This window comes from Carlito syrichta, unplaced genomic scaffold, assembly GCF_000164805.1.
Source record: "Carlito syrichta isolate Samal-C Ts95f unplaced genomic scaffold, Tarsius_syrichta-2.0.1 Scaffold306319, whole genome shotgun sequence".
Taxonomy (NCBI): domain Eukaryota; kingdom Metazoa; phylum Chordata; class Mammalia; order Primates; family Tarsiidae; genus Carlito; species Carlito syrichta.
Genome location: NW_007250415.1, coordinates 100,331 through 113,504, shown reverse-complemented (window position 1 = coordinate 113,504; position 13,174 = coordinate 100,331). Strand labels below are relative to the sequence as shown.

Here is a 13,174-nt window from a genome sequence, read left to right as displayed (position 1 = left end):
CTGGAGCTTGAGTCTGGTGCAGCCGAACAGGCTGGAGAGGATTACATCACCACTGTTACCTAGTGTTCACCCAACAAGCTTTCCCCCCACCTACCCAAAATTTCTAAGACTCCGAAAGGTGAGATTTTGGAAGTATTGTTGAAAATGAGCGACTTTTTAAATGACTGTGTTAAAAGGGACGATCATATTTCATTTATCAGATTAGCAAACACAGAGTAGCAAGGCTTCTGGAGACTGACATGCCCTGCTGCTGGCTCCGTGGCTCTCTACTCTGCTGAGTGTGGCACTCAGTGTGTTGTTCATGGGGACTGTGTGCTGCCTGCAGAAGAGATAACATGGTTAGCCTCACGGCCAGTGTGATTTTGAAGTGGGCTTGGGGTTGAGCATAAGGGCCCAGAAGGTAAAAAAGAAAAGGGGGGATGAAAGGGAGAACTGAAGCACTACACATGGGAGTTGGTTTTCTTTAGCTCTGGTGACTCAGGCTGTGTGTGACTTAACGATTGTGACTGGTTTTTTATTTCCTGGTGCTTAACTATTGCAAGACTGTACATGTCAATTTTAAAAAACATACATTTTTTAAAAGTTAAACATTGGGGTTCTCCCTCCTCCTCATTATTTGTGTTATAATCAACACCAAGTTACTGTACCACCATTTACTAAGTATAACTGATTATGAATTTGATTGAAGTCAGTAGACTTGATGTCTGTTCATGGATAAATTGTAAAATTATTCCCTGATAACAAGCTTATCTGCATTCTTAGTGACTTGGTAAAGATTATTTACATCAACCCAATTCCTCTCAATACAAAATTAAGAATGTTTAAGATGCCCATTTCTCCTGAGAGAAACGAGAGAATGAGAGTTGTCAGTTTTCTAGTTTGGCTTTCATACCTTAGAAGTCCTTGGAAACTTATGTTGTGAGTTCTGAATCATGCATATTGCTGTCTTTCAGGATTTCTCTCTGGTTAGGCAGACAGTTCAGGACACAGAATCTAAGGATGAATGTTCACCGTGGCAGTGATAGCGACAGGTCATTGCGGCAAGAGGCCAGTTGCCAAGTGGATGATACCTCAGGAGCAGCCCAAGAAAAAGAAACAAATAACCCGACTTCCTCTGGTCCTCATAATCTGACTTATCCCCTGGTTTCCAGGAACGAAGGTACAGTGATTTGCTTTTGACCTTATTTGGGGGACGCTTTCTGACACTTGAGTATCTACCCAGGAGACATGAATGTTCTTAATCTAAATAAAGTATCCGGTTCATTAGCTTGGCTTGCCTATCACAATTAGATAAAGCTGACCTTCACAAAAACCTCGACTTATTTAATCAGTCTAGCATGTCTGGCTTGGTGGTAATGATGTAAGAGAAACGGCTACAGGTCTGGAGCTAGAAGATATCTTCAAATCCTAGCTCAGCTACTTATTAGCTGTTACCATGGATGAGGTCCGTAATCTTTCTGAGCCTTGATTCTTAATATACAAAACAGAGATCGTAATATTCTTTCTGTGTCATGGGGCTGGTGGATTAACCAAGGTGTGAAAGCTCCTCATAAGCTGGTAGGTTCTTTTTAACTTTTAGAAAACAGTAGCAAAAATAATAGCGCCTGTAATCCCGCGCCTTTGGGAGGCTGAGGTGAGTGGATTGCCTGAGCCTGTGGGTTCGAGACCCGCCTGGGCAACTTGGCGAGACCTCATCTCTACAATAAATCAAAAACTAGCCGGGCGTGGTAGTGTGCGCCTATAGTTGCAGCTACTTGGAAAGCTGAGGCGGAAGGATCGCCGGAGCCCAGCAGGTCGAGGCTGCGTGGCCGGGAGCGACCACTGCACTCCAGTCTGGGCGACAGAGTGAGACTCCAACTCAAAAAAAATAATAATAATAATAGCAACTGCCATTTTTTTTTTTTTGTACACGCACTGTACCAAGAGCTTTACATATATTCCTTACATCAGGGTGGCAAACTAGTCCAATTTGGCTGTTTTTGTAAATACAATTCTATTGAAACACGGCCATCTTGTCCATTTGTTTACATATTATCTGTGACTGGTTTCCTGCTGTAGTAGTAGCAGAGACTGTTACCCACAACACCTAAAATACTTACTTTCTGGCCCTTTACAGAAGGTTTGCCGATGAATCAACTCTAGATTGAGATTGAGCCTCACAGCTGTTATCCTTGTTTTTTGTTTTGTTTTGTTTTTTTGAGTTGGAGTCTCACTCTGTCGCCCAGACTGGAGTGTAGTGGCTGCTCCCGGCCACCGCAGCCTCGCCCTGCTCGGCTCCCGCGATCCTTCCACCTCACCCTTCCAAGTAGCCGGAATTACAGGCGCGCACTACCACGCCTGGCTAATTTTTTATTTATTGTAGAAGTGAGGTCTCGCCAAGTTGCCTAGGCGGGTCTTGAACCCGCGGACTGAGGCAGTCCACTCACCTCAGCCTCCCAAAGCGCAGGATTACAGGCTGAGCCACCGAGCCCAGCTTATTCTTGTTTTAAAGGTGAAGAAACTGAGGCTTAGAAAGCTTGGGTAATGTGCTCAGGTCACACTGCTAGCTAGTGAGCTGGGATCGAATCTATAAGTAAAAATAATTTTTAAAATAAAAACACTTTTTTTAAAAGACTTGGAAAAAAGATAGAATAATGTTAATGAAACTTTCCAAGTCTGGGTGATGGGACATAGGTATTGTATTAAGTTTGTGCTTCTATATGTGTGAAATTTTTCATTAAAAACTTTTTTTACATCAAAATATTTTTAGGAGACTGCCTATTTAAAAGAACCCTCTGGTAATCCTTTTGTAAATACTATTTTAAGAGACAGAGTTTCACTCTTGTCACCCAGGCTAGAGTTCGGTAGTGCTTATCATGGCTCACTGCAGCCTTGAATTCTGGCTCCAGTGATCCTTCTGTCTCAGCCTTCCAAGTAACTGGAACTACAGGCGTGCACTACCACGCCTGGCTAATTTTTGATTTATTGTAGAGATGAGGTCTCGCCAAGTTGCCCAGGCGGGTCTCGAACCCGCGGGCTTAGGCAATCCACTCACCTCAGCCTCCCAAAGGCGCGGGATTACAGGCTGAGCCACCGAGCCCAGCTTATTGTATATTTTTAAATGCTCTCATATCCTTAATTTCAGTTGATAATCAAAACAACTTCTGAGGTAGATGGAATGAATATTATTATCCTCATTTTACAGACAATGAATCAGGTTTAGAAAAACTTAATAAACTGCTTAAAGAAAATAGCTTTGTGGTGATACTAAGACAAAAGCTGAGATTCCATGAATGAAGCCTAATGCCATTTGCACAGGAACTTTTCTGCTGAGAATAAGACCTGCTTTTTTGAAAAATGGTGCAAGTGATGGTTAGGGTTCTCCTGTAGTGAAAATGCCTTTTTCTTTGACTTTCTAGGAAAAGTGTTACATTTGAAAATTAAAGATTATCCTTTCTGGAAAATACAGTTTTAAAACAATTTTTGAGGACTGTGAAAATGAATAGTTTTGGCCCACAGCAGTAATAGGTGTCTTAAGTAAAACACAGGAAGTGTGAGTATTATTTAGAGATATAAGTAAAAAGTGATCGATTGCCTCTGGACTAACACTGGGAAGTACAGCGAGTGGAGGGGACTGCTGGGTCGCCACATACACTATTGTCAGTTTAATGTTTCCAACCATATACATCGTTTACGCGAGACCTTTTCTCTCCTTTTATTTTAAAGTGTGGGCATTCCTGCCTTCATTCCCCACTCATCCTGCATACACATGGGAAAAACTTGGGTCTTGGGGGGTTTTGTCTGTTTTTTACTTGCTCTAGGCAAGAGATTTTGCCCATCAACACCTAAAAGCTTGTGTTTTTTGTTTATTTGTTGTTTTAAAGACAGGATTTCTTTTTCTTCCAAGGCTTTTGCTCTCAAGTGATTTCTGGTTCCTTGGTATATTCTTTTAGACCTTGCACTTGACTATGCCTCTCAGCCAGCAAGTCTTCCATTCCCTCACATCATGCCACTTCCCGAAGACATCAAAGGCTCTTGCTTCCAGAGTGGGAATAAAAGGAACCACGAACCCTTTATTGCTCCAGATAGATTTGGAGGCAGCATTGTGGGCTTTGGCAGTAACTCCCATTCCCAAGCACCGGAGAAAGTGACACTTCTTGTAGACGGCACACGTTTCGTTGTAAATCCACAGATTTTCACTGCTCATCCGGATACTATGTTGGGAAGGTAACTGATGATGATTTCTTTCCAAATTCACTCTGTTCTTTATAAATAGAAATAGCTGCTGTTTATCTTGCACTAAATGTAAGGATAAAAAACACTGCATTGCTTCTTTTTCGACCTTTCATACATTTTTGAAAGGGGGAGGCAAGCTGATAAAAACCTAATGTATGTTGGGGCAGGGGTAGTATACTCGATTCATTTCAAAGCCAGTATAGTAAAATGAGCATCCACAAAAGGAAGTAAAATCTACTTGAAACTATAAAGAATAACCTGTGGACTCTCATTCCCTACTCTGCTAGAAACTCACTCTAAAATAATGTTTTCTGAGTTTCACAGATCAAAGATGCTGGGGGGGTAAGGTGAGACTAAGTTGTCATTTTAAAAAAAAATTAAAAACAGTATTAGAAAATGTTTCACATGACACAAGAAGAAAGATTTTACTGAAAAGCATTTTGCCTGCCGATATTTGCCAGTTTTATGTTTGACAACAGATGCTATGCTGTCATTTTCTGATGCCTCCATTACTATTCATGTTTTTTGAGATGGCATTTTTATACCTAGCTGTTTTGTTCTTTATTCTTCATAGTCCCTTCCTCTCTGTGCTGTTTCATTCAGATATATCCTCCTCATACCATTTTCAGCCCCAGGTTTTTAGAGTTAGAGTTCAGGAAAGAGTCTGCTAGGGAGAAACACTGTCCAGGAAGTCATCTTGGAGCCTGGACTGGGAGTTAGGAGATGGTCTTTCTGGCCAACCATAGATCTTAACCTAAGGAACAGGAAACTGGCATAAGGGTAAAAGTAATAATAACAATAATACTAGTGCATATATAGATTTGGCTTCTTTGGATTTTGAGGATTTTAGAAGCAGATTTTATTTTGCTTAAAGATCTAATAACTTCAGGACTTTGAACTAATTTAAACTGAATTAGAAATCAGAATGGATCACACTAATTTGCTGAATTCTAGTGAAATGAAATTCTATTTGGATACTATTCAAATATGTATGTGTTTGAACATACAGATTCACGTGAACCATTTTAAATTAGAGCTAAATCTGTATGTTTCCCAGACATCTGTATTAAGATGAAAGAAGAACACTGAAACATTTTCCATATTGGTCCTATATTTTATCAGGCTTGACTTCCTGTTCTCAGTTCTGATATCATCACCGGTGTCATCATCGTTGCCAGAAATGGCGGGCTGGCTGTTTTAGGTCCAATGTCTCTGAAAGTCACGATTAGGAGAAGAGAGGCAAGCATTCCTGGGTGACACTCGTCTCTGAATCTAGACTATCCCATGGAGAGGAGTCTGTTTTTTTATCTAGATGGTTCATTCAGCTGAGTAGACCAAGGTCACACATTCTGCATTACTTAGGTTTGTTCTGTCCAGTAACTACCTGTCCTAGAGTTACATTTAGTACTTAAAAGCACAACCAGTGAGTTATAGATGTGGACCACTGGTCACAATGGGGACAAGATGAGAGAGTGAAAATGGATTAATGCAAATCCAAGCCCCTGCTAAATAAACAACTCTGAGCTTAAGTCCTATTGATGACAGAGGGGATTATAGATACAGTGCGTTCACTAAGTGTTGAAGAAAAGCATCTGCGCTCATTTCTACTTTGATCAGATGGATTTCTTTTGCACAGTGCAGTTATTTGGAAAGCATGTGATGTGGAGTCCTTTTCAGACCTCTGAAAAGCAGCCACTTCAGGCTGGAGGATAACAGTTATGAACAGCTGGACAGCAGGTTCCTAGCAGGTTAAGGAAGGAAATAGCAGTGAGTTCCCATTGAGAAGTCAGAGCTTAGCTTGGCTGAAGGCAGCAACTGCCTGCTCTGTCCTTCGTGCAGTCTGTCCTTTCCACAACTTGCGCAGAAATGCCGCAGGAGTAAAAGCACGTGTGGGTTAGGTAGACTGAAGGGGATCTGACAGAATGGAGGAAGGATGCAGAGAGGAAAATCAGCCTCCTCCTTGTGCTCCCGTGACTTCTGAGTTCATGCTGAGCGCAGACCTGCCTCTCTGAAACATGTTAAACCGCTGATAAGCCTAATAATGCCTACCCTCCTTTTCTACTTGACCTGAAAGTCCCATCATTCGAGTTCTTCCTTGTGTTGTATAAGGCCATTTTTCCCAGAGCTCCACTAATAAGACATACCAGGAAAGGGAAAGCATGAACATAGTTGCACCTTTGTCAGATTGGGTGTTGAAAAGAAAAACACAGAAATATTGTGGAATGGCAGTCTAGATAGGTAAATGTTGGCAAAGGAGGGGAAAGAAATCAGGAAGGTCAGGAGCAGAGATGCTGTTTACCTGAGCTGTACATATTATAGGCAGATTCTTGGGCAGTGGGGAGGGCATGAAAGGCAGCCATCACACACTCCAGAGATCTCCAAGGGTTGCCTCTACAGCTGCTGTTTAACCGCATTTGCTGCCGAGAACCTCACCACAGGTGAACTTGGTGGATTTGCTGCTTCATTCCTTCTTGCACATAAATGCTCAAAGCAATGACAACCATCTTTCCCTCTCTGAAGGGAGTTTCCTAAGATTTGTCTTGAGGTGTTGGGTCCCTGGCTATGCCTAACTTATACTACAGGACTGGAATGGAGTCTTCCAGAAGGAGGTGGAGAAGGGAAAAGTCTCATCTGGGAAGAATTCGAAAAGGTAACATTGTTGCCTGGATGTCTTTCAGGATGTTTGGACCAGGAAGAGAGTACAACTTCACTCGGCCCAATGAGAAGGGAGAGTATGAGATTGCAGAAGGAATCAGTGCGACCGTATTTCGCACGGTGCTGGTGTGTAGCCATTTTTGTCACATCCTTTTCCCCAGAGATATGCTGTGGTCAGCAGCCTTGAGAGTTCCATCAGCTATGTGAGGGTCTTTGGCTTCCATCATTTCCTTTCCCTTTTTAAGTCGCTCTTGCTGTGTGAGCTCTATCAGTTATCAAGTTCTGATTAAACATGGCAGGATGCCAGTAGCTGCTTTGCCTTCTAATGAGTCATCCATCTTGGTGATAATTCCAGTAACCTGTGACTTTAACAGAACAGGATTGAATAGGGATAAAGTAATTTTCATCTTGTTCTCTACCTGCCTCTCTTCTTCCTAATCTCTTTACAGGATTATTACAAAACTGGTATCATCAACTGTCCTGATGGCATCTCTATTCCAGACCTTAGAGATACGTGCGATTATCTCTGCATTAATTTCGACTTCAACACTATCCGATGTCAAGACCTGAGTAAGTACATGGGCTTGAGCATGCACTTGAGCAGCTGAACTGTGCTTGGAAATAACTGATCCTTTCTATTACTAAGCAGAAGGCGTTTCAAGTGTGGGTTGAAAATCATCTGCAGAGGCAGAGATGTGATACTAACTAACCCATCCCCTCTCTTTCTTCAAAGCACTGTGAGGAAGTGGAGTAACCAAAGGAAAACAGGTAGTAGGTTCTAACCCTAGCTTGACCATTGAGTGACCCAGCTAGCTAACTGCTTCCCTCTCGGGATGTGGTGTCTCAACTCTAACAGACAAGTACACTGATTGCCCAACATGAGGAAAGGCTCACTAATAAAGTCAAACAGCATAAATTGACTGGGTTCTTCTTATATTATTTTTATCTATTTTTAAAAATTGAGACAGGGTCTTGCTGTATTTCCCAGGCTGGTCTCGAACTCCTGGACTCAAATGATCATCCCCTGCCTCAGCTTCCTGAGCAGTTGGGATTTCTGGTGCATGCCACCATGCCTGGCTGTCATCATTATTAACTTAGTGTTTGCTAAGTGCTTTATAGATGTGGACCTGCTTAAATCTTTTAACAATTAACCCTGAAAGATGGGTGATCACCTCATTTAACAAATGAGAAGACTGAGAAGTTAGCTTGTTCAAAGTTCTAAGCATTAAAGCCAGGTAGGATTAAAACTCTGATTCTCTGACTACAAACTTCATGTTCTTACTACCTAGGCTTCCTGCAATTACTTAAATAATTATTCTTTGAATGTCACGGTGCATTTCCCTGCATGTTGCATGAAGGCCTCTGGACTTTTGGTTTCTCTACCGAGTCTGTGATGTACTTAGAGTGAGTCCTTTGGTGTCACCCTAATTCGTATCATTCTTCTATTGTGGTACTCCAACTCCATGAAGTCAAGGTCCAAGGCATCTTCAGAAGAGGCACTACAGGGCGTCATTCCCAAATGATGGTTCTATCTCTTGTAGAAATAACATTTATGATCTGGCACTGTGTGTCCGACAAAACCTCAATTGATCAGAATGCTCAAGGATTATTAAACAAGAATGGTAGAATATGAAACATAGCTTACCAAAGTCAGCTTAATTATCACTTTGGAGTGGGAGACAGTCTCTTTAGCTTTAAATGTGCCACTTCTCTGGACCGTATCAATGATAACAGCTACTACCTCACAGTCTTTTCTCTCCAGTAACACGTGCATTTAGACAGAAAGCATGTTCATCTACATTTCTCCCCCCAGGTGCTTTACTGCATGAACTGTCTAATGACGGTGCTCACAAGCAATTTGATCACTACCTCGAAGAGCTGATCCTGCCCATCATGGTGGGCTGTGCCAAGAAAGGGGAGCGAGAGTGCCACATCGTTGTGCTGACGGACGAGGATTCTGTGGACTGGGATGAAGACCACCCCCCACCCATGGGGGAAGAATATTCCCAAAGTAGGAGCTCCCCACATAGATGTTTGTGACAAGAAACACTCTGCCCAGAGTAGCAGCTAGAGCCTAGTCCAATGCTGAGCCTGTGATACACACACTCCCTAGGATGACAAAACCCTAGTGATGCAGGTCTATGTTGGGAAATACAGTGAATAAAGTTCAGTACCTCTGGTGTCTGGTACTGAAACAGCACATTAAATGATGGTGTCATTCTTCATGTATTTCATTTATAAATCCTTTTGAATTGCTAATCATTCACAATTCAAAAAATATAAAGGGGCTGGGCACAGTGGCTCATGCTTATAATCCCAACACTTTGGAAGGCTGAGGCAGAGGGACTGCCTGAGCCCAGAAGGTTGAGGCTGCAGTGAGCCATGATCATGCCACTGCATTCTAGCCTGGGTGACAGAGTGAGACCCCAACTAAAACAAAAACAAAACAAGGATATACTTTAAAAATCTTGTTCCCACCCCTGCCCCATCTACCCAGTTTTACTCCTCAGTTTCTCTTATATCCTTCCAAGTAGTTTCAATACACATATATAAACAATTATTTGTTTTCCCCTTTTTTCCAAATGATACTATATTATACAGACTGTTGTATACCATGTCTTACATAAAAATATTACCTGTTCTTTTTTTTATGGCTGCATAATATTCCATTGCACAAATGTGCCATATTGACTTAATCAGCCTTGTTGTTGGGCATTTACTATAAATTATAAATGATACTGTAGTGAATAGCCTTTTAAACAGTCTTTTCACGTATGTATTTATCTCTACAGAATATTCCTAGAAATAGAATTTCTGTGCCAGAAACTTTGTGCCTTTATAATTTTGATAGCAGCTACCATATTACCCTGTCACCTGTAAAGGTCATACCAATTTATACTCACAAAACAGTATGTGACAGGTTTCTCACAGCCTCACCAAAACAGTGTTTTAAAGACTTTGATCTTTGCTACTCTCTTAATAGGTTCAAAAGCAGCATCTCATGATCAGCATGAGTTTTCTCTTGCATTTCTTATTTCATCAGTGAGACTGAGCGTCTTTTTAAGAGCCATTCTAATTTCATTTTTTGCTAGTGTATTTGTGGCTTTTGCCCATTATAAAATTAGATTGTTAGTCTTTTACTTATCAATTTGTGAAAGCTCTCTGTGGCAGTGCTTTCTGTATATTAAGGAAATTAGTACTTTGTCATATGAGTAGCAAATATTTTTCCCATTTGGTTGTCTTTTCAGCTTTGTTAAATGGTGGTTTAGGCTAAGCAGAGGTGTTATGCTTCCATACAGCCACGAGTTTTTCTTTTACAGCTTTTAGTTTTATGTCATACCCAGAAAGGCCTTCGTCATCCTGAGACTCTAAAAATGTCTCTTACGATTTATGTATTATTTAACATTTAATCTTTGATCCCTCTGGACTATTAGTTGGATCTTGTAGACTGCTCTCCCTCCTCTTATAAAGGTCTTCACTCCATGACTAACCCACATTTTTTTTCTTCTTCAGTTCTTTATAGCTCCAAGCTGTACAGATTCTTCAAATACATTGAAAATCGGGATGTTGCAAAAACAGTGTTAAAAGAACGGGGCCTAAAAAACATTCGTATTGGGATTGAAGGTAAAAAAAAAAGAAAGAAAAACCCCAGTCATCAGGTGGGATCTTGGCCACGGCTATGTCCTTGAAATTCAGCTTTTAGAAAGCTTAGAGAATAGGTGTACATGATAAACCACAATCCCATTCAGATGTGAGGGACTCCTCATTTTGTTTTTGTCCATGTATTTCTTTTCATTTTATCTCCAGCTGAAAATGCTTTAAAACAGCCACAGGAATAGGTTCAGGTTTACTACTCGAGGATGAAGAGCAGTGAGGGCAAACACACTGGTGGGAAGTTGTCACAGGACCCACGGCTCACCAAGTGGGATGTGGCTGTTTCTGGAATCTGGCAGCATTCTTGGAAAATACAGCCATAGTCTAAACTATAACTTAAGACTATTCCACATCATTGAGGAACTACTTGAAGCGATCTCAAGCAATGGCTCCCAGCGTGTGGTCCTTCAGAGCCTAAATCTTGGAGGGCCCCTAAGCAATCCTGGGCTCTCTCCGTGGCTCTTTGACTCCTGTACTCTGCTGCTTTAGCTGACTCACTTCTGCCCACAGAACCCATTGGACCTTCATTGTGTCTAATGTAGGTTCAGATTTAAAGTTGGAAGAAATTTTTGAGATTACACCTTAAGCCTCCTTGCACTATCTTTCATCTCTTGGGAAGCCCCAGGATGTTGTGATAGGAATCACCCATTTCCCAGAGCAGTCCATCAAACTCTTCTCATCAGAATACTCGTCCTACATGCCTAACATGATGCTTCCCTCTCCTGCCTGCCTTCTAGTTATGGCATCCAGAGCTGCTTGGAATACAGTTTTTCCCATTTGCATGTGACAGCCTTTCTGGTAGCATTCCTGGTTTTTCTTTAGGCAGAACATTCCTTAACTATTACATTTCCTTAACTATTTCTCATATGGTATAGCCTCTAAGTAGCAGAATGAAGAGGCTTGGAGTAGCCATGCACTGACAACATTTCTGCTCTGTGGTATTGTTTCTAGCAACTAAAGCTTCTTGAGCTAGTAAGAGCCTTCTCTCCCCCTTCCGTTAGAAGGGATAGAAGGCATAGAATGCTTACAGTCCCTTCTAGGGACAAGAGCAGGAGGAAGTGAACATGTAGGTGCTTGGGACTGAGAGAACACGGGGCATGGACTGTTCACTTCCCACGTGATTTTTCATGCTGTCTATGGATTTGGGAGAAAACGGATGTTGTTAGGAAGGAGGAAGTGTGAATACTAGAGAGAGCAGTTTGCCAGAGTCATGAGAATGGCCTTTCTCTCTGCTTCAGGTTACCCTACCTGTAAGGAAAAAATTAAGAGAAGACCTGGTGGCCGGTCTGAAGTCATCTACAACTATGTACAACGCCCCTTTATCCAGATGTCATGGGAGAAGGAAGAAGGAAAGAGTCGCCATGTGGATTTCCAGTGTGTTCGAAGCAAATCTCTCACTAATCTGGTAGCTGCTGGAGAGGATGTCTTGGAGGACCAGGAGATCTTAATGCATCACCCACCCCAGGTGGATGAACTTGACCGGCTAAATGCCCCACTTTCTCAGATGGCTTCTAACGACTTTCAGGATTAGGGCCAGCTGCGGGTCCAGCCCTTGCCGGAGCTCTTCTCAGTTAGGCATGCCTGCGGCCAGTTCTCCTTGTCCTCCCATGGTCCGTCTCACCCTGATAGGAGACATGCTCTCCCCGTCCTTTCTCTTTCTCCCACAGTTAACATGTGTTCTTTTCAGTAAGTCCATGCTTCCGGCAAGGGATGAAGAAGTACTCACTGGTAATTAGCTACCAGCTTTGCAGCAGCCCTGGTCACTTGAAAAATTTGGGTTTGGTGCTGTTCACTGAGTCTTTGCATAACTGCAAAAGCAAGAAGGGAAATCCAGATTCCTGTTGCCTCGTACTTAGCAAAGCAGTCCTCATCCTTTATTCTTGGGTTTTGTTTTATTTTCTTTGATACAGGCAAATTGCTTAGTAACAAAGGGACCAAACTTAAAAGGAGGCAATCTCTATCTTCTGACAGTAGGCACCAATGGGATGCTCATTTGAGGTAATGAGGATGCCATTCTTAGTGGTCGCTGTACCCAGGTTACATCTGGAGCAATCTTGTTCAAAATGTCCAAAAGAAAGTCTTTAGAGATTAAATTGTTTTGTTTTTTATTAATTCAATGAACAATCTGAAACCACATAGATTCTTTGTCAGGAAGGAAAATGGAATAAGTGTTTAGAAACCTTTTTAGCTTCAAAGATTTTTTGTTTGTTTGGGTTTTTTTTGAGTTGGAGTCTCACTCTGTCGCCCAGACTGGAGTGCAGTGGCACTCCCGGCCACTGCAGCCTCGACCTGCTGGGCTCCGGCGATCCTTCCGCCTCAGCCTTCCAAGTAGCTGGAACTACAGGCGCACGCTACCACGCCCGGCTAATTTTTGATTTATTGTAGAGATGAGGTCTCGCCAAGTTGCCCAGGCGGGTCTCAAACCCACGGGCTCAGGCAATCCACTCACCTCAGCCTCCCAAAGCTTCAGAGTTTTTGAGCCTCAACAAATTGGTAATTCATTTGGAATGAAACTCAGAACTCCAGAGGAAGAACTTATTCAAATCAAACCAGTTGGATTATCCTGGTCTGGAATCTGGTGTGAAGCCACGGGTCTTGACACAGGCAGCATATTGCTGTGGGTGCAACTGGAAGACCTTAGAAGTGGCTT

At 42.2% G+C, this 13,174-nt stretch overlaps 1 protein-coding gene across 3 annotated transcripts; it reads left to right on the top strand.

The window, feature by feature from the left end:
• The first annotated feature begins 942 nt into the window (after positions 1-942).
• Positions 943-12,631, top strand: KCTD20 (potassium channel tetramerization domain containing 20). Of its 3 annotated transcripts, XM_008062993.2 has the most exons (7): positions 943-1,159; positions 3,933-4,206; positions 6,894-6,996; positions 7,320-7,440; positions 8,684-8,881; positions 10,384-10,494; positions 11,763-12,631. In XM_008062993.2, the coding sequence occupies exons 1-7, from the start codon at positions 1,000-1,002 to the stop codon at positions 12,053-12,055; spliced, it is 1,260 nt and encodes a 419-aa protein (XP_008061184.1). In that variant the 5' UTR covers positions 943-999; the 3' UTR covers positions 12,056-12,631. The 3 variants fall into 3 exon arrangements, with proteins under 3 accessions (XP_008061184.1, XP_021570655.1, XP_021570656.1); XM_021714980.1 differs by lacking the exon at positions 3,933-4,206 and having other exon boundaries at positions 954-1,159; XM_021714981.1 differs by lacking the exons at positions 3,933-4,206; positions 6,894-6,996; positions 7,320-7,440 and having other exon boundaries at positions 1,000-1,159.
• Positions 12,632-13,174: the final 543 nt, after the last annotated feature.

What these genes read in the sequence shown, in the direction of transcription:
- KCTD20 (XM_008062993.2), top strand. Translation starts at nt 1,000, where the DNA reads ATGAATGTTCACCGTGGCAGTGATAGCGACAGGTCATTGCGGCAAGAG. An exon ending in CCGGATACTATGTTGGGAAG is followed by an intron (nt 4,207 to 6,893) that starts GTAACTGATGAT and finishes GATGTCTTTCAG; the next exon opens with GATGTTTGGACCAGGAAGAG. An exon ending in CCGTATTTCGCACGGTGCTG is followed by an intron (nt 6,997 to 7,319) that starts GTGTGTAGCCAT and finishes ATCTCTTTACAG; the next exon opens with GATTATTACAAAACTGGTAT.